Source organism: Pipra filicauda, unplaced genomic scaffold, assembly GCF_003945595.2.
Source record: "Pipra filicauda isolate LSUMZ 115617 unplaced genomic scaffold, ASM394559v2 scaffold754_size109397_pilon, whole genome shotgun sequence".
In the NCBI taxonomy this organism is placed as follows: Eukaryota; Metazoa; Chordata; class Aves; order Passeriformes; family Pipridae; genus Pipra; species Pipra filicauda.
In genome coordinates, this window is record NW_024104925.1 from 1 (window position 1) to 22,121 (window position 22,121).

The 22,121-nt window shown below is 66.8% G+C and overlaps 4 protein-coding genes across 4 annotated transcripts; 1 reads left to right on the plus strand and 3 right to left on the minus strand.

The window, feature by feature from the left end:
- Positions 1-6: 6 nt before the first annotated feature.
- Positions 7-4,340, minus strand: THBS3 (thrombospondin 3; the record flags this gene model as incomplete). The annotated part of the gene is made up of 11 exons (XM_039389650.1): positions 3,211-4,340; positions 2,307-2,513; positions 1,868-2,124; positions 1,673-1,775; positions 1,426-1,452; positions 1,058-1,140; positions 910-961; positions 674-822; positions 375-515; positions 152-229; positions 7-66 (listed from the first exon to the last, which is right to left on the minus strand). Coding segments are annotated over exons 1-11 (1,236 nt in total), but the record flags the coding sequence as incomplete, so codon positions are not given.
- Positions 4,341-4,847: 507 nt separating this feature from the next.
- Positions 4,848-8,443, plus strand: MTX1 (metaxin 1). The gene is made up of 8 exons (XM_027751339.2): positions 4,848-4,981; positions 5,090-5,159; positions 6,423-6,502; positions 6,624-6,716; positions 7,043-7,225; positions 7,398-7,474; positions 7,804-7,958; positions 8,036-8,443. The coding sequence occupies exons 1-8, from the start codon at positions 4,901-4,903 to the stop codon at positions 8,263-8,265; spliced, it is 969 nt and encodes a 322-aa protein (XP_027607140.1). The 5' UTR covers positions 4,848-4,900; the 3' UTR covers positions 8,266-8,443.
- A 1,612-nt stretch (positions 8,444-10,055) lies between these two features.
- LOC114003937 (lysosomal acid glucosylceramidase-like) lies at positions 10,056-12,975 on the minus strand. Its single transcript, XM_027751340.2, has 10 exons — positions 12,879-12,975; positions 12,572-12,763; positions 12,342-12,488; positions 12,106-12,239; positions 11,399-11,571; positions 11,062-11,299; positions 10,698-10,922; positions 10,451-10,614; positions 10,244-10,369; positions 10,056-10,164 (listed from the first exon to the last, which is right to left on the minus strand). The coding sequence occupies exons 1-10, from the start codon at positions 12,943-12,945 to the stop codon at positions 10,056-10,058; spliced, it is 1,575 nt and encodes a 524-aa protein (XP_027607141.2). The 5' UTR covers positions 12,946-12,975.
- A 4,022-nt stretch (positions 12,976-16,997) lies between these two features.
- LOC120324896 (lysosomal acid glucosylceramidase-like) lies at positions 16,998-20,376 on the minus strand. The gene is made up of 10 exons (XM_039389645.1): positions 20,301-20,376; positions 19,911-20,102; positions 19,681-19,827; positions 19,410-19,543; positions 18,892-19,064; positions 18,552-18,786; positions 17,622-17,846; positions 17,385-17,548; positions 17,181-17,306; positions 16,998-17,103 (listed from the first exon to the last, which is right to left on the minus strand). The coding sequence occupies exons 1-10, from the start codon at positions 20,374-20,376 to the stop codon at positions 16,998-17,000; spliced, it is 1,578 nt and encodes a 525-aa protein (XP_039245579.1).
- Between the last annotated feature and the right edge of the window lie 1,745 nt (positions 20,377-22,121).

A 22,121-nucleotide genomic window follows, 5' to 3' on the forward strand; every position in this document is an offset into this window, starting at 1 on the left:
GGGGACGCAGCCCGACGTTTGGTTCCCCACAAAGCCCGACTTGCAGGGACCACACTTGAAGGAGCCCTGGAGGGGGAGAGAGGGCAGGGGTGGGATGAGGGGAGCTGGGTGGCCCCGGGAGCCAGGGAGGGAGCAGGACAGCGCTGCTCACCAGCGTGTTGGTGCAGATGGAGTTGGGGTCGCAGCCGCCGTTGTTCCCATCGTTGCATTCATCAATATCCGTGCAAACCTGCGAGCAGTGTGGGAGAAACCCTCACCTGGGGCCTTCCCCTGCCCATTCCTGCCCCCCTGGGAAGTTGCCCTCCTCACAGGCAGTGCCCCGCAGTCTGGAGCACCCACAGGGAACCGGCAGAGTCCTGTGGCACCTCACTCACCTGCTTGCTGGCCTTGGCATAGTCCACCCCCACACCAGAGACGGTGTTGCCTCGATAGCCACGGGGACAAGGCTCACAGCGGAACCCGGGGGACGTGTTGATGCACTTGGAGCCAGGGAAGCAGGGGTTGGCATGGGCACACTGCAGCACCGGGAAGAGAGACCGGTTTCACCCTCGGGCACAGCATCGGGGTGGCTGCTGCCACCAGGTCCCAGCAGGGCCTTTCCTGAGAGGAAGCATCCTCTGCCTGCACTGCCCCGGCAGTGCTGGGGCTGCTGGTCTCCCCAGAGCGTGCCCACCTCCTCGATGTCGGCGCAGTGCGTGCCGTTGCCCTCCAGCCCCGGTGGGCAGGGCCCGCAGCGGTACCCGGGGTACTCGTATGTCTCCATGCAGTCCACCCCGCTGAAGCAGGGGTTGGGGTTGCAGCGGGACCGGTGCTCGTGGAAGCCTGAGGGGAGGACAGGCAGATGAGGGGTGAGACAAGGCGGCCCTTTGTGCCCCCCTGAGGTGGGGGCAGAGCCTCGCCAGCACTCACCGCAGACCTGGCACTCCATGATGGTGTTGCGGATCAGAGACATCTCCTTCACCTGCAAGGCAGCAGAACGTGGAGCATCAGGGGGTGCTGGCACCGTGCTCTAGGGAAATCCGGCCCAGGGAGGGCTGGTACTCCCCCGCTGTCCCACCTGGTCCCTAATGTCTTCCCGCAGCTCCGACAGGACCCGGTTGAAGAGGGTCAGCTGCGTGACCAGCGCCTTGGTCTGCTCACCTGCCAGCAGCAGAAAGGACAAGGTCAATCCCAGGACAGACACAGCCCCCTGGGGACATAGGCCAGGACTGCTCTGCCCACCAGCACTGAGCTGGGAGGACAAGGCAGTTGACAACCTGTTCTTCTCCTCCCTGGTTCACACAGGATCTCTTTCCCCATAACACAACCCGTGCCTTTTGATGCACCCTATGTGGGGCACTGGGACAGGCTGTGGAAGGGTTTCTGCCTCTGTGGAGCCCCAAATGCCTCAGGCCAGGGAATGGGGAAAGCAGAGCAGGGACTTACCCAGGATGGAGGCCAGAACACTCGTCACTGCAAGGAGAGAGACGAGATGTTACCAAATGCTGCCATCACACCCCGGCAGCATCACCTCACACAGTCACTCCCGGTCAGCACGTGAGCAGCGCTGGAGCTCCCAGCTGTGTGGGGACCCTGGGCCAGGAGAGGCAGGAGCACCTGTCTGTGCTGTCACCCCCCACCTCCCTGTACCACAGCATGCACAGGTGACCCCATAAGCCTCCCAAGCCATTACCTGCACTGTGAATGGACTCATCTCCTTGGAAAGGGCACTCACTCAGGGCCCCCACACGGCTCATGGACCCGCCCAAGATCAGCTTCATGGACTCCACGAACCCCTGATGTACGTGGGGAGACACAGCCAGTGTGGGGGGGCTCTGCCGATCTCCAAGGGCACGGTGGTGGGGGTCTCGGTCCCCCCAGCACTCACCTGCATCCTCTGGTAGGCCTTCTGCCCCGTGCGCACCTCGATGGCCTCCACCTCGGCCAGGGGGATCTCGGACAGCTCGGGTAGCCCCACGCTGGAGTCCATCTGCTTGCAGTCGACGTAGAGCTCCACGCTCAGCGTGTCCCTGCGCAGCCCGCTCAGGCGCACGATGATGGAGTGGCTCTGCCCGTCCGCCACGTGCGCGTGCTGCAGGTTGACCGAGTGCACCTTGTTGTCCTCCCGCAGGTACCGCACCAGGACTGCGGAGGAGCGGGGAGGGGCCATCAGCTCCCCCCTGGCACCGGCAGCACCCCGGGACCAGCAGGCACCCACTGCTGCTCCCCGTGAGCCCCTTGGACGGCAGGAACTCAGTCCTGTTTCCTTCAGAGCACTGGGGCAGGAGCAGGACCAGCCCATCCCCACACATGGGGCACCCACCCACCTTTGTTGATCTTCCCCACGACCGAGACCTCCAGCCACCGCGTGTTGTCCTTCTTGGAGTAGAGGCCGAAGAGGGTCCCCCCCTGCTTGGGGGGCAGGCGGAAGGTGGACAGGAGGTACACGTCGTTGACGGTCAGGAGCTCCATGCGGATCTTGTGGGCCACGCTGGCCATCTGCCGCACCTCGCTCACCAGCAGCAGGTCAATGACTGCGGGAGCCGAGCACCGGGGTCGCCTCCGCACCGGCAGCCGCAGCTGCGGCCGGTGACCGCAGGGATTCCCGGTGCGGTCACACCGAGGGGGGGTTGGGGGAGACCCTGGACCGCCGTTCCCCGGGGGGACCGGGGAAGCCCCGGGGTCTCCGGGGCCGCCCCCGCGCGGTGGCGCTCCAGGACCGGCCGCGCCGCCGAGAGCGACCCGCGGAGCCCCCGCACCGCCGGGACCGGCGGAGTCACGGCCCGGAGCCCGCCCTGCAGCCGGGGCTCCCCCGCATCCCGCTCCGCGGAACCCCCCGCGCCCAGCAGCAACGAGGGACGGCCGGACAGGGAGACCCCGGAGAGACGGCCGGGCCCCCGGGGCGATCCGGTGGGAGCGCGGACAGCCCAGTCCGCAGCCGAACGGATGCCCTCCTGCTCCGTGCAAACCGAGAGGAGCTCCGGTTCCGCGGTTAGCCCTCGCCGAAGGACCCCCCCGCCGCCCCGAGCCGGCATCGGAACCGGCGGCCACCCTGAGCCCCGGGGATGAATGTCCCTGTGTCCCCGCCGCCCGGCTCTCCCGGGGCGAGCGGAGCCGCTGTCAGCGGCCCCGGGACAGGGGCTGCTGCTGCCGCCGCCGTCCCCCGACTGCCGCCCGTCCCGCCGCCCCGTCGGGGCCGCCCCGCCGCCGCCCCGAGCTCCCCCGTTATACCTTGCAGCCCCGGGCGCGCCGCAGCGGCGGCGCCCAGCAGGAGCAGCGCCAGGAGCGCGGAGCCCCCCGGTGCCCCCATGGTGCCGCCGGTGCCGCCGGTGCGGAGCGGAGCGCGGCGGGGCGGGGTGGCGCACGGGGGAGGGGCCGACGGGGCCGGCGAGGAGGAAACAAAGAGCCGTCAATCACCGGGCGCATCTCGGGGCCACCGGCGGGCCACCGGCGGAGGCCCCGGAGGCGACGGGGGGGCAGCGGGCCGTCGCGGCGCACCGGGCCCGGGGCTGCGGGGAGTCCCCCCACCGGGCACTGCCCGCCCCCGGGGCAGCCCCCGCTCGCAGCGCCAGTTCACCGGGAGGTCAGGCGGGCTGGGGCCGCCCCAGCAGCGCCGGAGCATCCCGGTCCGGGAGAGCGGGACCGGCCGTGGGGTCGCTTGTCCGGGGTTGTCCCACGCCGCCGAGCCCCCCGGGCCGGCGGAGCTCCGGGGCCGGTCCGTACCGCCGGGGGATGCTCGGGCCGCCGAGCCGCTCCCGCGGAGCCCCGGCCAAGACGTGTTTACAGCTGTTTCCCCCAGTGCCATAACAACGGGCCGGGCCCGGCCCCGGGGCCGCCCCAGCCCCGCGCCCCCGGTCCGGCCCCGCGCCAGCGGCCCCGCGTAACGGGGGAGCGGGGGTGGGAGTGATGGAGGGGGGTGGTCCCGAGCCGCACGCGGGGCGTTTTCCCTCCGCCGCTGCCAGCGGGCTCCCGGCCCGGCTGCGGTCCATGGAGACGTGCGGGGGGGTGCGAGGCTGAGCGGGGTCCAGCGATGCGGGGCTCTGCGGTGCGGGAGGTGCGTGGCTGTGCGGTGCGGGGCACAGCAGGGCTGTGCGATGCGGAGAGGTGCGGGGCTGAGCAGGGTGGAGCGGGAAGCTGCGGGGCTGAGCAGGGTGAGCAGTGTGGAGCTGAGCTGAGCCGAGCCGAGCGGTGCGGGGCAACGCGGGGAGGTGCGGGGCTGAGAAGAGCTGTACAGTGTGGTGTGTGGTGCGGGCCAGAGCAGGGCTGTGCGATGCGGAGAGGTGCGGGGCTGAGCGGGACTGTGCAGTGCAGTGCGTGGAGGTGCGGGGCCGAGCAGGGTGGAGCTGAGCTGAGCGGTGCGGGGAGGTGCGGGGCTGAGCAGGGTGGAGCTGAGCTGAGTGGTGCAGGGAGGTGCGGGGCTGAGCAGGACTGTGCGGTGCAGCGCGTGGAGGTGCCGGGCCGAGCAGGGTGGAGCTGAGCTGAGCGGTGCGGGGGTCCCGGCAGCCGCCGCCACCGCCGCCCTTGCACTGCGGAGCCCCCGGTGCGGTGCCCCCGGTGCGGAGCCCCCGGTGCGGTGCCCCCGGTGCGGTGCCCGCGGTGCGGTGCCCCCGGTGCGGTGCCCCCGGTGCGGAGCCCCCGGTGCGGTGCCCCCGGTGCGGTGCCCGCGGTGCGGTGCCCCCGGTGCGGTGCCCGCGGTGCGGTGCCCCCGGTGCGGTGCCCCCGGTGCGGAGCCCCCGGTGCGGAGCCCCCGGTGCGGTGCCCGCGGTGCGGTGCCCCCGGTGCGGTGCCGCCGGTGCGGTGCCCCCGGTGCGGTGCCCCCGGTGCGGTGCCCGCGGTGCGGTGCCCCCGGTGCGGTGCCGCCGGTGCCGCCCCGCGGGGGGGGCGGTGCGGGGCCGCCCGTCCGGTTCCGGGTCGGCGGAAGATGGCGGCGCCCATGGAGCTGTTCTGCTGGGCCGGGGGCTGGGGGCTGCCCTCGGTGGACCCCGACTGCCTGGCCGTGCTGGTGAGCGGCGGGGCCGGGGCGGCGGGGCCGGGGCCGGGCCGGGCCGGGGGTCCCGCGGGCTGAGCCCCCGCTGCCGCCGCTCCCTCCCTCCCTCCCTCCCTCCCGCAGACCTACGCGCGGTTCACGGGGGCGCCGCTGAAGGTGCACCGGGTCACCCACCCCTGGAGGAGCCCCTCCGGTAAGGGCCCCGCGGGGGATACCGGCACCGGAACCGCCGAGACCACCCGGTGCCGGCACGGCCGGGGACCCCCCGCCCCATTGCCCCCCCCCGCTCCGCACCGCTGCAGCCTCCCACAGATCACACACCCTCCTCATCCCATCACACCTTCCTATCCCACCGCATCCCTCATGTCCTGTGGATCCCCCACCCCACTGGGCCCCCCCCTTACCCCATGGCACCCCCTCATCGAGTCGAACACCCCCTGTCCTATGCCCCCCCTACCCTGCACCCTCCCACCCCATTGCACCCCACTGTGCCCCATTACCCCCCCATCCCATAACACCCCCTGTCCCATCACCCTCCCATCCTATTTCACCCGCTGCCCCATCACACCCTCCCACCCCATTGCATCCCTCATCTCCAGTGTCCCCCCCTGCACCCTCCTGCCACATTACACCCTCTCATCTCATTGCACCCCCTTTTCCTATGACCACCACAGCACTCCCCTGTACCCCATCACACCCCCTGTCCCATTGCACCTCCCTTGTCCTATTACACCCTTGTACCCCATTGCACCCCCTTGTCCTGTCGCCCCCTGTATCACTGCACTCCCCTGTACCCCATCGCACCCCTCTCATCCCATCACAACCCCATTGCACACCCTCATCCCACTGCGACCTGTGTCCCCTTGGATGCCCCCTCACCCCATCACAAACCCCCCTCATCTCACCCCCTTTTCCTGTGGTCCCCCTGCACCCTCCAACTCCACTGCACCCCTCTGTACCCCAGCACAGCCCCCTCATCCCATCACACCCCTGTCCCATCACACCTCCACTGTCCCATTGTACCCTCACACCCCATTGCACCCCCTTATCCTATTGCACCCCCTGTCCCTTTGGACACCCCTTTCACTCCATTGCACCCCCTCACCCCATCACACCCCCCTTTTCCTGTGCCCCCCTGCACCCTCGCACCCCATTGCCCACCCTGTCCCATTGCACCTCTTTGTTCTCCCTTTTCCCATTACACCCCCTGCCTGTCGCCCACACCCACATCCCAGTGCATCCCCCTCATCCTCATTTTCCATCACACACGGTTTCCACCCCTCACCTGCACCCCTGTACCTCCCACCCCCCCTTACACGCACTTCTCCCTCTGCCTCCCACCCCTCACCTGGGTGTGGGGGCCCTTCCCCTTGTCCCAGCTTTCCCCCCGACCCCTTGCCCGCCCAGGGTGCCCCCCAGGCACGGCACCTGCAGCCCCCACTCCCCCTGCCCACAGGGCACCTGCCCGCGCTGAGGACGCAGGATGAGGGCACCATCTCCAAAACGCAGCAGATCATAACTCACCTCAGGAAACAGGTACAGGGGGGTGTGGAGCACCCCCTGCCCCGGGCTGGGGGGCACCAGAGCCCCTCGAGGAGGAGGGGGCTCTGTCGTGTCTCCCACTGGCAGGATTCAGCGCGTGGTGTTTTCTCTGCAGAAGTACAACGCCGACTACGACCTGTCGGCCACGCAGAACGCAGACACGCTGGCCTTCGTGTCCCTGCTGGAGGAGAAGCTGCTGCCGGTGCTGGTGAGGCTCAGGGGGGAGCCGTGGGGAAGGGGGGCTCGCCAAGGATGGGGTCTGCTCCCTGGAGACGTGCCAGTGGGCTCAGGTGTGTGCCCACCCGCCTGCGGAGCCGGAGAGCGCTGCCGGCAGCAACGTCCCGGGGGTCCGGCGTGGCAGGGATCGGGGTGGGGGTGGGTTGTGCAGCCAGGGCTGGGGTCTGCCCTGCACCACGATGCTCCCGCAGCCCCTCATGATCTCTGGGGTGGCTGTGCTGGGCAGGGGCTCTGGTGTGCCAGCCCCCCTGGCTGCAGCCCCGCCGTGGCCGGGCCGCGGTTTGTTCTCCACCACAGATCCACACGTTCTGGGTGGATGCGAAGAACTACGTGGAGCACACGCGGAAATGGTACGCGGAGACCATCCCCTTCCCCCTCAACTTCTTCCTGCCCAACTCCATGCACAAGCGGCACCTGGAGCGGCTGCAGCTCCTGTGGGGGGACGACTACATGGAGGATGAGGAGAAGCTGGAGAAGCAGGTGAGGGATATGAGGTCTGGGCACAGCAGGTCCTGGGTGGTGCCCAGGGGATTCATGTGAAGCCAAAATCCAAATTATGGTCTGGGATTCTGCCCTCCGGCTCCCTTGAGCACCGTGGCAGTGCCTGGGTGGGTGACAGCCCTCTGTCCTCCTCCTCCTCCTCCTCCTGCAGCTCTACCGGGAAGCCCGGGAATGCCTGACACTCCTCTCCCAGCGCCTCGGCTCCCAGAAGTTTTTCTTCGGAGACTCGTGAGTGGCCGAAGAAGGAGCAGGGGAAGGGGCCTGCCCACACCCTGGCGGGGCTGAGCCTCCCCTGGTCTGCAGGGGAGTCACAGCCCCTGTGCGTTGCTTTGTGGGTGGGACAGGGCTGTTCCAGGCAGCAGGGAGTGAGGAATTCAGGCTGTGGGAGTGGTCTGGGATGGGATCATCCTGCTCCCCATCCTCACCTTGGGCTGGAGGCAGTGCCCTTCCAGGGAGAGGAAGCTGTGTGCCATCCCCCAGGGCGCTGGGAGGTGGCCAGTGTGTCCGAGTGGCTCTGGGTGGGGACAGTGGCCCAGCCCTGGCTCTCTGTGCCCCAGGCCGGCCTCCCTCGACGCCTTCGTCTTCAGCCGCCTGGCGCCGCTCCTGAAGGCGAAGCTGCCCAACGGGAAACTGCAGCAGCACCTGAAGTCCCTGCAGAACCTGTGCAACTACTGCACCTCCATCCTCAGCCTCTACTTCCCCTGGGATGGAGGTGAGGGCCGTCCCCCACCTCACCCTGCGGGCTCGGGGTGACCTTTCCCCCCTCTCATCCCTGCTCTGTTCCCCCAGCTGATCCCTCGGCCGGTGCCCCACGGGCTGCGGGCACGGACAGCAGCGAGGGAGAGGAGGACCCCCACAAACGGCGCAACCAGCTGCTGTCGGTGCTGGTGGGGCTGGTGGCCATGCTGGGCTACGCCTTCCTGAGCGGCATCGTGTCCATCCAGCGCGGCGGCGTGGGGCCGGCCGGCCGGCAGCCCATCGCCATGGGGGAGGAGGAAGAGGAGGAGGAGGAGGAGTGAGGATGAGCTGTGTGACTGTCTCACCCCCCCAGCCCCCTGGAACTGACTCTTTTTACACCGGGAGCCTGGCAGCATCATTCCCCGTGGGTGCTCCGCTCGTTGTCCCGCCAGGAACCACGGCCCTCACTGCGGGAGTGTCCCTGCCACGCCAATAAACCTCCCTCTTGTCCTCTCGGCACGCTCAGGGTCCTTCCCAGTTTCCCCAGTTGCCCAGGATGGAGTGCTGCAGCGGGCACCAGCATGTCCTGCCCCCAGCTCTGCCCTTGGCCCCAGGCCCAGGTCTCACTGGGGACTGGGCACAGGGGGAACCTAAAAGCATCTGTGGTGTCTCAGCTGCATCCCCTGTCCCTTCTCCTGCAGCTGTGGGGCTGAACCCACATCGTTCCAATGTGGAATCCCTCTGGGCAGATTCTGTGGGGCTCGTCCCCCGCCCTCCACGCTGCTGCCAGCCCGGCTGCCCCGAGAGCAGCACAGCTGGGGACGTGAAACCAGTGCCAAGCGCGGCCGGGGCTGCTCGTCAGGACACGTCCCCAGACCCGGGAGCACTCCCTGCTGCCGGCGGGACACCCGGAGCCCAGCTCCAGCAGCCGGGATCCCTCCGGCGCTGACATGTGTTTGCATTCCTCCGCGCCTGCCAGCGCCGGCAGCTCCCGCGGCTGGCACGGCCGGGAGCGCGTCCCGCGGTGAGCGTGGGTTGCCCGCCGCGGGCTCGCGGGCTGTGAGCGGGGTCGGGGGGCACCCACTCGGGCTCCCTGTGCCCCCCGTGGTCCCCTGGGCCACCCGGCGTGGGGCTGGCCCCCGGCGCTGGCCGCGCTGCCGCCGTTCCCTGCCGGCCACTGCGGGTTTACGAGAGCACAGATGGAAACAGCGGCGCCGGGCCAGCCCGGCACACAGCCCTCGCTTGTTTGGCCGCCGGCTGCCGCCGCCGCCGGCATCCCGGCCCTGCTGCTGCGGTGGCTGGATGTCCCCGGGCTGAGCTCCTGGACACGCGCCCCACGTGCCCCCCACCCAGCCCCGATGGCCGGGGGGCCCCTGCGCCGTGCGGGAGCGGAGCTGCGGTGCTGGGCAGCTGCGGAGCCTCCCCCGTACTGGCCCAGTTCAAGGGGCCCCACTGGGAGGGGGATGACTCAGTGCAGCCCCCCCAGTCCGAGCCCGCTCCCCCATAACGTCACTCAGGAAGTATGTGCCCCAAGCTCCCGGTTCCCATTAGCTGGAGGGGCTGATGGCTGCTCCGGCAGCAGAAACCACAGCCGCCTGCTCTGGCCGGGGAGAAACTGGAGCTGCCGACGCCAGGGCTTTGCACTAAATCCCGACTGCGGGTCCTGGCTGCTCCTGGTCTGCAGTCCCTGCCAGCTTTGGGGCCTGCCCTGCCCTGGGGATGCTGCAGACAGGAGGAAGATGCCACCCCTTGGGGTGAAAGTCCCCTGCATCCTGGAGCACCAACCCCGTAGGATGCCCTCAGGAGAAGGGCAGGACAGGCAGGGCAGGACCCCATGGGGCTCAGGAGGTGCCATCAGCCCCAAACCTGCCCCCTCCATCCCTGGCACAGCTTGCCCGCTGAGCTGGCACCAAGGGGGGTGGGGGTGCAGGCAAGGTTTTAGAAAACCTGTTTATTTTATGAAAACATCTAGAAAAGGGCAGGCGTCGCAGCCCCTGGATCAAACAGGTCCCCTGGGGCACAGGGGGCTGCAGGGGCTCTGCTGCAGCCCCAGCCCCATGGGGGTCCCGTCCCCAAGCCCCCACCAGCACCGTGCTCCCAGTGCTGGCACTTTGCTCCTCCAGCAGCTGCACTAGGCTGGCTGCTTCCACAGGAACGTCTGGATGGAGTCACTGGGAGCCGTGGCCTCGATGAAGCCGATCCGGGGGTCAGAGATCCCGAAGGACACATCCGTGGGGGAGCTGAAGGGAATGAGAGAGGGGATGGAGCTCAGTGGGAGCAGTGGGGCCGTGCAGCAGGGCGCAGGGCTGAGCCACTCACCGGTTCAGGACCACCAGGACGACGGTGCCGTCGGGGCGCAGGAAAGCCGAGTGCTCCAGGTCACACCGGTGGCACTTCTTGGAGACGGCCAGTCCCACACGCTGTGAGCCCTCGGGGATGAACTTGCTGTGGGGACAAGCAGGGTCTGAGCATGGTGCCAGGAATGGCACTGGAGCCGGTGCCAGGAGCCAGCAGCCCCTGACCCACCTGAAGTGCCCCAGGTGGTAGAACATGGGCTGCTTGTAGAAGATGTCCTTGCTGCTGTCCACGATGATGGGACTGTCCACGTAGTTCTTGCTCCAGTTGGGGCCCCCCTCCATGTCCAGGGCCAGGTTCCAGTCAGTCCAGCCTGTCACGTAGTTGTTGAGGTTCTGTGGGGCAGGGGATGGAGCTGAGTCCCGGTGCTGAGCCACAGGGGGTGGCTGGTGCATCCCTGGCCCCTGCCCAGCCCTACCGTGAGGATGCTGTGGCTGTACTTGCTCCCACGGTCCCAGCCACCCAGCACCACCCTGGGCTCCCAAAAGTAGGAGCCCGTGGAGGCCTCTGTGGAGAGGAGGAAATAGTCCGGGAAGAGGTGATGGGTGATGGAGAGAGTCAGGTCGATGGGCGCCAGGAAGTCCAGGTACCAGTGGATGCCAATGCCACTGATGTAGCTGGCGGCCACGGGGTCTTTGAGAACCTGGCAGGAGAAAGGGGTCACCAGTGCCCAGGGCTGGAATAGCTGCCGTGGGACTGGGAGAACTGCTGTGGGGCTGGGAGTGCTGCCATGGGGGCAGAAGACCCACTGTGGGGTTGGGGAAGCTGCCGTGAGGACTCACCACCTGGGCCCAGTAGGGCAGCATCACCCTCTGGTCGTCCAGGATGATGAGCTGGACGTGGCGGTGGGAGCTGTTGGCCAGCGCCGGGCCCAGGTCCTGGGCGATGAAGTCCCGCTGGTGCTCGGGGGAGAAGCCCAGGCACTGGAAGGGGTAGAAAACAATCTCCCCGGCCGTGGGCTCGTTCCCTGCCGTCACTGCCCAGAAGGTCAGGTTGTGCTTGGCATATTCATCCAGGAACCTGGTGTGGGGCAGACGGTGAACGGCCCCGTCGCACCCGTGCCAGCCCCAGCCCCGGCCCAGCATCCCTGGCACCCACCGTGCTCCCGTGGCCCCTCACCTGATGAAGTACTTGGCCCAGGCCTTGTGGTACTTGTCCCCAGGGTTGCCCTTCAGCGTCCCCCTCCCCGTCATCGCGCCGTTCGTCTTCATCCAGACAGGGGAGGTCCAGGGGCTGGCGTAGAGTGACAGTGGCCGCTTGGCCACCGCCTGGGCTGCCCGGAGGATGGGGATCTGGGGAGAAGTGGGATGGCAGAGAGCTCTCCAGGTCTGCCCCAGCACTGGCAGTGCAAGCAGCAGGAGTCCTCCTCTCCCTCCCCGGAGGCAGGAAGGTGCTCCCCTTCCCTATCCCAACCCATTCCGTTCTATTCCATCCCATCTCAGCCAGGGGGCAGGATGAGTCCTCTCCCTCCCCGTTGGCAGGAAGGTGTCCCCCTTCCCCATCCATTCCCTTCCCATCCCCTTCCTTCCCATCCTGTCCCATCCCATTCTGTCCCATCCTGTCTCCCACCCAGATAAAAGGATGAGACCTCTCTCTCTCCATCAGTGAGACAGTACCCCCTTCTCCATCTCTTCCCATCCCATCCTGTCCCATCCCATCCAGATGGAAGAATGAGTCCTTCTCCCTCCCCATCAGCAGGAAGGTACTCCCCTTCCGAAGCCCATCCTATCCCAAGCCAATCCCATCCTGTCCCAACTTGATTTTATCCCATCCCATCCCACCCAGGTAGCAGCCCTGGTCCCTCGGGCTGTTCCTGAAGGACCCACCTTCATCCTCGTGTCCTCCTCTGTCAGGTTGAAGTGTTTGAGCTCGAAGTCTCCCTCGGCGTCGGCGTAGGTGTACAGGCGGACGGAGAAGTCGGTGCTGGCCATGGGCACACGCACGAGGTTGTACTCGATGCCTGGGGACAGGGTGGGTGGTGATGGGCACTGCCAGGGTGTATTTGGGGGGCGCAGCACCCCCAGCCCTGTCACCCAGCAGTGCCGCCCTGCCCCGGGCTCACCTTCCTCGGAGAAGTAGGATCGGAGCAGGTGGTTCTGGGCAGCCTGGGACAGGGACTGGATGTTGATGGCGGCCGCGTCGGTGATGGAGCCCCCGAAGCCCTTCACCTTCTGGAACCGCTGCGCCGTGTCCAGGGTGAGGTGGAAATCTGGGGGGGACACACAGAGTCACTGCCACCGTGTGGGACGGACTCTGCCCCGGGTGGGCAGCAGGTCCTGGCCGTGGCGGTACCTGGGCTCTCGGCGTTGTGCTGGAACCTCCCCTCGCTCCGCTCCAGCCTCTTGCCGGCCTTGCTGCTCTCGTACTTGACGTAGGAGCCAGGGGCCGGCAGGACCAGGGGGTCCAGTGTGTCACAGTACGTGGCACTGCAGGCACAGACCAGTGAGCCGTGCCCAAAGTCCTTGGCATCGCAGGGACGGCCGCCTGTGGCACAGGAGAGACCAGGCAGGCACCGAGGGCTGCGGCAGGAGCCCAGCTCACCCCTCTGACCCACCACAGACCCCAAACCCACCACCCTGCACAGCCCAGGGACACATACCTGTGGCCTGCAGGGCTGCCTGTGCCAGCAGGAGCCAGCCCAGGATGCTGGCACAGCCTGGCCCCATGGCACCTCTGCTGCAGTGGCTTGGGCGACGTCGATGAACACACCGGGGCTGGGAGCAGGGTAAAGTGTCAGCACCCAGCTCCTCTCACCCTGACCCAGCCCCGCACGGGGACAGAGACCCAGAGCAGGGAGACCCCCAGCATCACCCCCCTGCCCGGGGGGCTTTGGGAACCCTCCTTCCAGGGCTGAGCCTCCTCCCCCTGCTCACTGCCCACTCCTCTCCCACCCCTCCAGTGCCCACCAATAGCTCTGGCTCCCAGCCGAGGGTGCAGTCCCCCCAGGTTTGTGCAGACCCCAGGTTTGTGCAGCCCCTGGGTGTGAACTGCCCCACCAGCCCGGTGTTTCCGGCCACCCACACCAGCTTTACCTGTACCTGCAGATCAGTTCACTCCCATTGTCTCCCTCCCACTCCTTCTCCCTCTTTGCTCCCATAGCTGTGCCATGCTCTGCTGTGCCATGCCACGATGTGTCATGCCATGCCATGCCATGCCAGCTCATGTGTCCCTGGTGCCTCCCAAGCCATGGCCAGAAGCAAACAGGTCCACACTCCCAAATCCACGTGCGTGGCAGCCAAGACTCTCCCAGCCAGAGCACTCTGGGGCTCGAGCCCCCAGCACAGAGAGTCCCACATTCCCCTGCTCCACACAGGTGCTTGCACCCTGCCCTGTCCTTCCCATGCTGCTGGGCAAGGAGCCTCTCAAGGAGGGAGATGCCACCTCTGAGCCTCCTGACCCTTGTGCCAGGTTGAGGACACCTCAAGGCCCCCGTCAGAGGGAGGCCAGGTGGCTGTTCTGCACGCACTGCCTCCCACTCCCTGCCTGGGAATGATGCACCATGGCCTCAGCACGGTCCTGCTGCCTGGGGCTTCCCCCATCCCCATCCCCTTCCCCATTCCCACCTGCTGACAAAGCCTCCCTGGACCCAGGGGACTCACCTGTTGCCAAACCCCCTCTTGCTGCGTCTCTGGGGCAGCGGCGCCGGGACCTGCGTCCTGGCTGTGCCTGGTGGGAGGGGACGTGTCTGGCGGAGCAGGAAAGGTGAGTTTGGGATGGGACAGCTCATGGGACTGCGTGTTTGAAGAGGAGCCTGGGGATAATTTTGCAACCCGGCTCCAATGAGTTTTCAACACACCACAGCATTTGCAAAGCTTTCCCTGGAACCTGTCCTGGTGGCCAGAGGGAAGCTGGGGGAGAGGGATGCCCACCAGCTCCCCTCAGGTGCCTCCATCACCCCAGACAGGACCTTCGCAGCCACCCCCGCCCAGTGCAGTGCTCCCCTTGGGAAGAGCCCCACAGGAGCAGCCTTGTGTCCCCAGGACAACTCAGGCAGGGTGCCCACCCAGGGTCCCTGCTCATCCCACTGGACAGTGGTCTGGCTTTGCCCTTGGTCAGTGCCACCACCACGACCCGTGTCCTGCTTGTGGCTGCTCCACCACCTTCCCTCCTGTGGCCAGCGGTGCTGCTGAGGCCATGGTGGTCACATGCCAGCAGCCAGCCTTGGCAGGGACCCCCGAACCCCACTGCTGACCCCACAGACGGTGGGCACAGTGGGGGCAGCGCTGAGGGTCCCATTGTCCCTGTGCCCCCCACGCTGGAGCCCCACGCCGCAGCGGGCTGGGTGGAGCTGGCTGCAGCAGTTTATCATTTGCAAAACAAGTCTGGGCTCCACACCTTCTAATTTGGGATCCTTCCTAATTGCAGGCATCTGGCTAGCAGAAGAAACAGGAGAGGGGCAGAGCCACGGTAGGAGCGGCATCTGTGCTGGGGTCCCCATGGGGAGCTGGTGCAAACGGCCAGGGAGACAACCCCCCACCCAGCCCCTCTGCCAGGGACAGCAGCCCCTCGCTGGAGACCACGACCCCCCCATCCCAGAGACCACAGCCCCCCCAACCCAGGGACCACAGCCCCCCCAACCCAGGGACCACAGCCCCTCATCCAGGGACCTCACCCCTCTCTCAGGGAGGCAGCCCCTCCCCCAGGGTCCGCAGCCCCTCACCCGGGAATTGCAGCCCTTCCCTGAGGAACACAGTCCCTCACCCCCAGGGTCCTGCTCCTCCTGCTGCGGCCAGAGAAGGGACCCCCCGGCACACGCTGCGGCCCGTGGGGGTGATGGGGGTGATTCTTGCAGCCTCGCCCCGGATCCTCGCACCCGCCGGTGCATCCCCAGTTTCCCAGTCGGTTTTTCAGCAGGGAGGGAAGGTCCCGGCCCCGCGGCAGCTGCGGTTCCGGACGGGCAGGAGCAGGGAGCCAGCCCGGAGGGGGCAGTGCCGGAGCATTTCCCTGCACAGGCGTCCCCGGGCGCTGCCGAACACCCGGGGTGGGGGTTCTGTGTGTGCCGCCCCTGCCTCGCAGAGCGCCGATATCCCTTGGGAAGTGTGGTGTCAGGAATAGCGTGGCCAGCAGGACCAGGGCCACAGGGCCCCTGTGCTGGGCACTGGTGAGGTGACACCTCGAATCCTGGGGTCAGTTCTGGCCCCCACATGACAAGAAAGACATTGGGGGGTTGGAGTGTCCAGAGAAGGGAATGGAGCTGGGGAAAGGTCTGGAGCACCAGGAGCAGCTGAGGGAGCTGGGGAGGCTCAGCCTGGAGAAAAGGAGGTTCAGGGGAGACATTCTTGCTCTCTCCAATTCCCTGACAGGAGGGGGGAGCCAAGGGGGGGTCAGGCTCTGCTCCCAGGGGACAAGGGACAGGACAAGACGAAACTGCCTAAAGTTGCAGCAGGGGAGGTTTAGGTTGGACATTAGGGAAAATTTCTTCATGGAAAAGACTGACAAGCCCTGGCAGAGGGTGCCCAGGGCAGTGCTGGAGTCACCATCCCTGGATGGTGGAATTTAACAGACGTGGATGGAGCACTTGGGGACAGGGTTTAGTGGTGGCCTTGGCAGTGCTGGGGGAACGGTTGGACTGGATGATCTTGGAGGCCTTTTCCAACCTCAACAATTCCATGATTCTATTCCGTGACTCCAAGCACAGGCAGCCCGGCCCGGCTGCCGTTGGGACCAGCACTCCCCAGGAACACGGACAAAAGCTTGGGATGGCCCGATGTGCTCCGTGAACAGGGCTGGGGCAGAGCCCGGTGCCACCTTCACGCCACACTCCAATAAAACAGCTGTTAAACCTCTGGGTTTTTCATTTTCCCCAACCTCAGCAGCTCCGAGGCTCTCACACGGGGGCCTTTGCCAAGGAGCGCTCTGGCTTTCTCATTCCTGGACTTCAAAGGTGCTGGTAACGTTCCCAAAGGCACAGGGAAATACTGTAACTGGTATTTAGGGAAAGCAAACAGGACGGGGAGGTCACTGCAGGCTGCGGCCGGTGCTGGCCGTGGCCGGAACAGAGGGGACTCTGTCCAGAGGCCACCCCGGCGCTGGGTGGGTGGATGTGGCCAGTGGCATGAGCTCCGGGAGAGGGGGCACCCCTAATTTGCCCATGAGGTTCGGTGGATGGGGGACACTGATATCATTTACTCGACCTTTCCGAGTATCTGACATTTGGGTTTTAAAAAAAAAAATCCCCCCCACCCCTCCAAAGAAAGCGGGCCGGGGAAAAACCAACGGCACATCTGGAACGAATCAAGGTCTGGCAGCGGCGGAGAGGCTCCAGCTGCAGGGATAAACAAGGAGCCACCCGCGGGCCACGAGGCCGGAGCCCCCGGGGCACCCCTGGCCCGGAGCCGCCTCGCCGAGGAAAACCGAGCGATTTCCGAGCGCGTAGAGGAAACACTGACGGGAACGGCGCATTCCGGAGGGAGCGCGTCATGGCTTTACTTGGCGCCCGAGACACACGCGAAGGTTTCGAGGGAGCCACGTGTGGAAGCGTGGTCCAGGAGAGGCGCACAGGGAGCTTCCAGGGGGATGGGGGATGCTGGGAGGGAGGGGAGGGGCTGGGAAGCAGCAGCCCTGGCTGGGAGCACACGGAGCCCCTCGCACAAGGGCTCAGCCCCTGGTCCCTCCTGCACCCCCAGCACTGGGTCATCACCCACTTCCACCACTGAGGGGTGCTGGAAAGGGTGGGGGAAGAGTTAACCCCTGGAGCCCCCCAGCACTGCCCCGGCCATCACTGCTGGCGCCACAGGTAGGTCTGGATGGAGTGAGCCGGAGCCACGGTCTCGATGAACCCCATGGCGGGGTCCCAGATCCCAAATGGCACATCCCAGCCAAACCTGGGGGGTGAGAGAGGCTGAGCAGGTCGGCACAGCCAGGGCTGAGCGTCCCCCCTTGTCCCCCTGCCCAGGCTGACCTGTTGAGGACCACCAGGACGAGGGCACCGTCGGGGCGCAGGACGGCCACGTGCTCCAGCTGGCAGAGGAGGCAGCGGCGGCTGCTGTGGAGCCCCACGCGCCGGGAGCCCTCGGGGATGAACTTGCTGTGGGGAGAGGATCAGGAGAGGGGTTGTGCCCCTGGTCTGGGGCTGGCAGCAGCACCTGAGCTCCCCCCGACCCACCTGAAGTGCCCCAGGTGGTAGAACATGGGCTGCTTGTAGAAGACGTCCTTGCTGCCGTCCACGATGACGGGGCTGTCCACGAAGTTCTTGACCCAGTTGGGCCCCCCCTCCAGATCCAGGACCAGGTTCCAGTCGGTCCAACCGGCCACAAAGTGGTTCAGGACCTGGAAGGGTGGGGAAGGGGCTGAGCAGGGCTGAGCCCCCCCAGCCCCGGGCGGGCAGCGTGGGGGGCTGTACCGTCAGGATGCTGTGGCTGTACTGGTCCCCTCGCTCCCAGCAGCCCAGGGACACGGCGAAGCGGAAGCTGAAGACGCCACTGCAGGCCTCCGTGTAGAGGAGGAAATGGTCAGGGAAGAGCTTGTGGGTGGCCTCCAGGCTGCAGCCAGGCGGGACAATGGGGTCCATGTACCAGTGGACCCCCAGGCCGGCCACGTAACGGGCAGCTGTGGCATTGCCCAGCACCTGGGGGAGCAAAGGAGATGCCTCACACCAGGACCACCCACACCCCGAGGCTGTGGGGATGGACACACGAACCCCATGTGCCAGTGGGGTCTCCTGGGGCCACTTTGTGTCCCCTCCTGTGGACACTGCAGCCCCCTCCCTGCAGCACTGCATCCCCCTGAGCAGCACCCCAGTATGGATCCGGCACCCCAACAGCACCCCAGCATAGCTTTGGCACCCAGCTGGGTGCAGTGGGAAGGGTTTGGGGGTGCCCATCACCCCCCACCTGGTTCTGCTCCTGCCTGGTCCTCCCTCCACATCCCCCTGGGGTGGTCCAGCCCTGTGGCTGGCAGTGAGGGAGAGACACGCTGAGCCCTCCCGGAGCTCTCGCCGGGGCAGGGGCATGGATTACTTTCTTTCCTCCTGCTTTCAGGTGACTCCCCCAGACAGCTCTGTAGCACTGTGTGGGGAAGCTGAATCAGCCAAGACTCTGCCCAGAGAAGGTGCTGTTGCCGGGATCTGGGATGTGGGTGCCACCTCCTGTCCCCACTCCGGCCAGGCACACGCGGAGGCGGCTGCTCCCGAAGGAGCCGGCTCCGGCTCCTGCTCTGGCAGACCCGGTTTGCTCCCGGTCTCCAGGGCTGGGAGAGGCCGCTGGCTCCATTTCCTATAAACCCCGGGGCTGGGGCGGGAGGCGGAAGGGGAGGAAGGGGCTCTGCTCTTCACCACTTTGGCCCAGTGCGGGAGGTGGATGCGCTGGTCGTCGAGGATGAGGAGCCGTGTGCGGTGGGGGCTGCGGGCCAGCGCGGGGCCCAGGTCACGCAGGATGAAGTCCCGCTGCTGCGCGGCCGTGAAGACGATGGTGGGGAACTCGGGGGGTGTCAAGAGCCCCGCCAGCGGCTCGTTCTGCGCCGTCACCGCCCAGAAGGTCACGTTGTGTTTGGCGTATTCATCCAGGAACCTGGGGCAGGGAAGAGGGGGCAGCCTCAGGCTGTGCCTGCCCCCATAACCCACTCCCCAGCCCCCCTCTGCAGTCTATCCCGTGGTCTTGCCCCGGGGATGGTACTTGATGAAGTAGTTGGCCCAGGTCTGGTGGTACTTGTCCCCCGCCTGCCCCTTCAGCGTCCCCTTCCCACGGATGTCCCCGTTACTCCTCATCCAGCCCGGGGCGGTCCAGGGGCTGGCGAACAGCAACAGCGGCCGCTTGCTCATGGCCAAGGCTCTGTGCAGGACAGGGATCTGTGGGAGCGAGCAAAGGGACCGGCTCAGCTCCAGCTGAAGCCCCCCTCAAAACCACAGGGCCCAGCACCAGATTACGGGGAGCACTCAAGGGACCCCAGCCAGGACCAGCAGCCGGCGAGCACCACCCCATGGCACAGCGCCCCGGCTCCTCATCCCGCCAGTGCCAGCCAGGATGCGCCGGGACGTGCCCCGGAGGAGGTGCCAGCTCCCACAGGCTGTCCCCACACACCCTGCTACTGTGTGCAGGGCTCGGCAGCACCCGGTCACGGGGGTCCCGGCACACGCAGGAGCTCCGGTGGGAGAGGGGACAAGGAGCCTATGGCAGCGGCTTCAGCCTCCCACCTTCATCTTCACATCCTCATCCACCAGCCTGAAGTGCTTCAGCTCATAGTCATGGGGGATGTCGTCGTAGCTGTAGGGGCGCACGGAGAAGTCGCTGCAAGCCATGGGCACCCGGACGAGGTTGTACTCAATCCCTGTGGGAAAAGCGGGAAAAGCATCAAGCAGCACCGGAGCAGGCGCCCAGGTGAGGGGTGTCCCTGCAGCGGGGACAGGCACGGCCACCTCCGGTGACCCCACGAGCCGCCGACGCTGCCGTGCCCTCACCGCTCACCGCACGCGGAGAAGTAGGAGCGCAGCAGGTTGTCCTGGGCCGGCCGTGACAGCCGCAGGATGTTCATGGCAGCTGAATCCGAGAGGGACCCGCCGAAGCCCTTCATGCTCTGGTACAGCGTGGTGATGTTGAGGGTCAGCAGCAGCCCTGAGGGGAGAGCCCTGCTCAGCCCATGGTGCCCGGGGGACCTGCGGTGGCACCGCCGCCCACCTTTCCGAGCCTGGCCGTACCTGGGGTGTGCAGGCTGTGCTGGAATTTCCCCTCGCTCCTCTCCAGCCTCTTGCCGGCCTTGCTGCTCTCGTACTTGACGTAGGAGCCGGGGGGTGGCAGGACCAGGGGGTCCAGCGTGTCACAGTACGTGGCGTTGCAGACACAGACTATCGAGCCATGGCCAAAATCCCTGGGGATGCAGGGCCGGGCGCCTGGGGGGCACGGGAGGGGAGGGGGTGGCACGGGAGGGGAGGGGCAGCTGCAGGCTCAGCTCTCCCACCTGCCCCGGATGATGTGCTGCCCCCATGCCTTGCATCCTGTCACCTCCCCAGCACCCGGGTCCATCCTGTCCCCAGGCTCCTGCCCCTACCCCGGGACATCCCGGCGCCCCGGCACATCCCCGTGCTCACCTGCCGCCCGGGGCACCGGCATCAGCAGCAGAAGCAGCAGCAGGAGCAGCCAGCCCAGGATACTGAGAGCCCCCATGGCCCCTCCACGTCCCTTCAGCTCCAGCAGGTCCCAGGGAGCAGCACCTGCGAGCAGGAGAACCCTCAGCCAAGGCAGGGGGATGGAGGGACAGGCTGTGCTTCCCTCCGGATCTGCCCCATCTCCCCAGCCCCTGCTTCTCTTTTCTCTGCCAGAGAGCTCCTGCCCCCAGAACACCTTTGTCTTTCAGGTAGGTGAGGTGGGTCCAGCCCACCCACCTTCACCCCGGCTGCTCCCGACCTGTGCTGCTGCCAGCCCTCCTCCTCCTCAGCGGCTCCAGCCTTTACAGGGAGCTGCTCCGAGACCTCCCTCTGCAGCACACCCTCTCCCTCCCCCACAGCTCCTCCTTGCCCTCCTCCCGGCCCGTACCTGCCCTGGGGCCGGGACCATCGAACTCTCCTCGCCGTGGGGCTGGGGAACACCGGGTCCCCCTCGCCCCCAGCGCCGTGCCAGGGAGGGACAGCGACACAGCGCCGGCAGCTCTGCCTGAGGGAAGGGCCCCACCAGCTCAGGGAGGTGTCGAGGGGGGAACTCTGGGACCCCTCTGCAATCCCTGAAGGAAGAGCCGATTCCTTTGTTTTGTCGGTCACGGTCTGGACGAGCCCCTGGGAGTCTGGCAGAGCCCAGGGAAGGCTCGTCACAGCTGCCTGTCCTGCTGGGAACCTCCAACAGCATCCTGGACCACCCACTTACCCCTGCCCACCACCCCACTGCCCCCCTCTCCCCCAGGAGCTGCCATGCATTTGTGTCCAGCATGGGGAGGGCCCAGGACCCCCGGGTGATGCCAGCAAAATGGCCCAGGGTGGCAGAGGGACCCTGCAGGGATGGCCACACAGGAGCTGGGGCCACTGCCATTCCCTGACAAAGGCTTTGGAATTGCTCTGCCCTCCTCAGTGGGCGCTGGGGAAGGTGGCAGCAGTGGCAGCAGTGGCAGCAGGTGGGCAATGCCCCAGCTTCCACGCAAGCAGGGCTGCACTCTGGCCCCTGGCCATGGCAGTTGGACCCACAGACAGGGACTGGGTTCCCTAACACCAGCCATGCCAGGAGCAGAGCCCAGCTGTGGTGACCAACTGCTCCAGGAGCACTCCTTGCTCCTCTGAGAGGGACCCTCCAGCCCAGGACAGGGTTGAACTGGGCCAGCTCAGCTGGGCACACAGATCCCACCTGATCTGGGTCCCATCACCCAGGCTGTGCCTGATCCCATGAACATGTCCCCATCACTGCAGGGACGACCTCAGTATCTCCCCACAGGGGTGGCCCAGGGGACAGAGAGTGGCCACATCCCAACCACAGCTCCCTGGCACAGCTCCAGTGGCCTGGAGTGTCAATCCCCACGTCAGAGCTCCCCTCCACAGGGTTAAACTGCTCCGTTAGCTCTCCCTGCCCGGGTGGAGCAGCACTTCATGACTAATTTGCTCCTTTCCTGGCATATCAGATGCAGCTCTGGGGCAAGTCAATTCATCAGAGTTCCTCCTGCCCCCAGCACTGCACTGCCATGGGCCCTGCCATGGTCCCACACCTTCGCTGGGAGCTGAGCCACGGGACACCAGCCCCTGCTGCCACCAGAGCTGGGGCAGACAGGGCCAGGCAGCCCCTGGTTCCATCTCACAGGGCAAACAGCTGCCCTGGAAGGGAGCTCCTGGCCCAGTCCTACTGTGCTGTGTATCTCCCACCCCCAAGTGTGATTAAGTTGTCACGCGACTGCTACGCCCAGGCTAATGAGCCCCAGTTTTAGGGAGGGGTTA

Coding starts and splice junctions, on each gene's coding strand:
- LOC114003937 (XM_027751340.2), bottom strand. CDS start 12,945: ATGGGGCCAGGCTGTGCCAGCATCCTGGGCTGGCTCCTGCTGGCACAG. Junction 10,370..10,450: donor TACCACCTGGGGCACTTCAG/GTGGGTCAGGGG, acceptor TTGTCCCCACAG/CAAGTTCATCCCCGAGGGCT. Junction 10,165..10,243: donor GTCCTGGTGGTCCTGAACCG/GTGAGTGGCTCA, acceptor CATTCCCTTCAG/CTCCCCCACGGATGTGTCCT.
- MTX1 (XM_027751339.2), top strand. CDS start 4,901: ATGGCGGCGCCCATGGAGCTGTTCTGCTGGGCCGGGGGCTGGGGGCTG. Junction 4,982..5,089: donor CCGACTGCCTGGCCGTGCTG/GTGAGCGGCGGG, acceptor TCCCTCCCGCAG/ACCTACGCGCGGTTCACGGG. Junction 7,226..7,397: donor AGGAGAAGCTGGAGAAGCAG/GTGAGGGATATG, acceptor CTCCTCCTGCAG/CTCTACCGGGAAGCCCGGGA.
- LOC120324896 (XM_039389645.1), bottom strand. CDS start 20,376: ATGGGGGCTCTCAGTATCCTGGGCTGGCTGCTCCTGCTGCTGCTTCTG. Junction 19,544..19,680: donor CTCCTACTTCTCCGCGTGCG/GTGAGCGGTGAG, acceptor CTTTTCCCACAG/GGATTGAGTACAACCTCGTC. Junction 17,549..17,621: donor ACAGCCACAGCATCCTGACG/GTACAGCCCCCC, acceptor CCACCCTTCCAG/GTCCTGAACCACTTTGTGGC.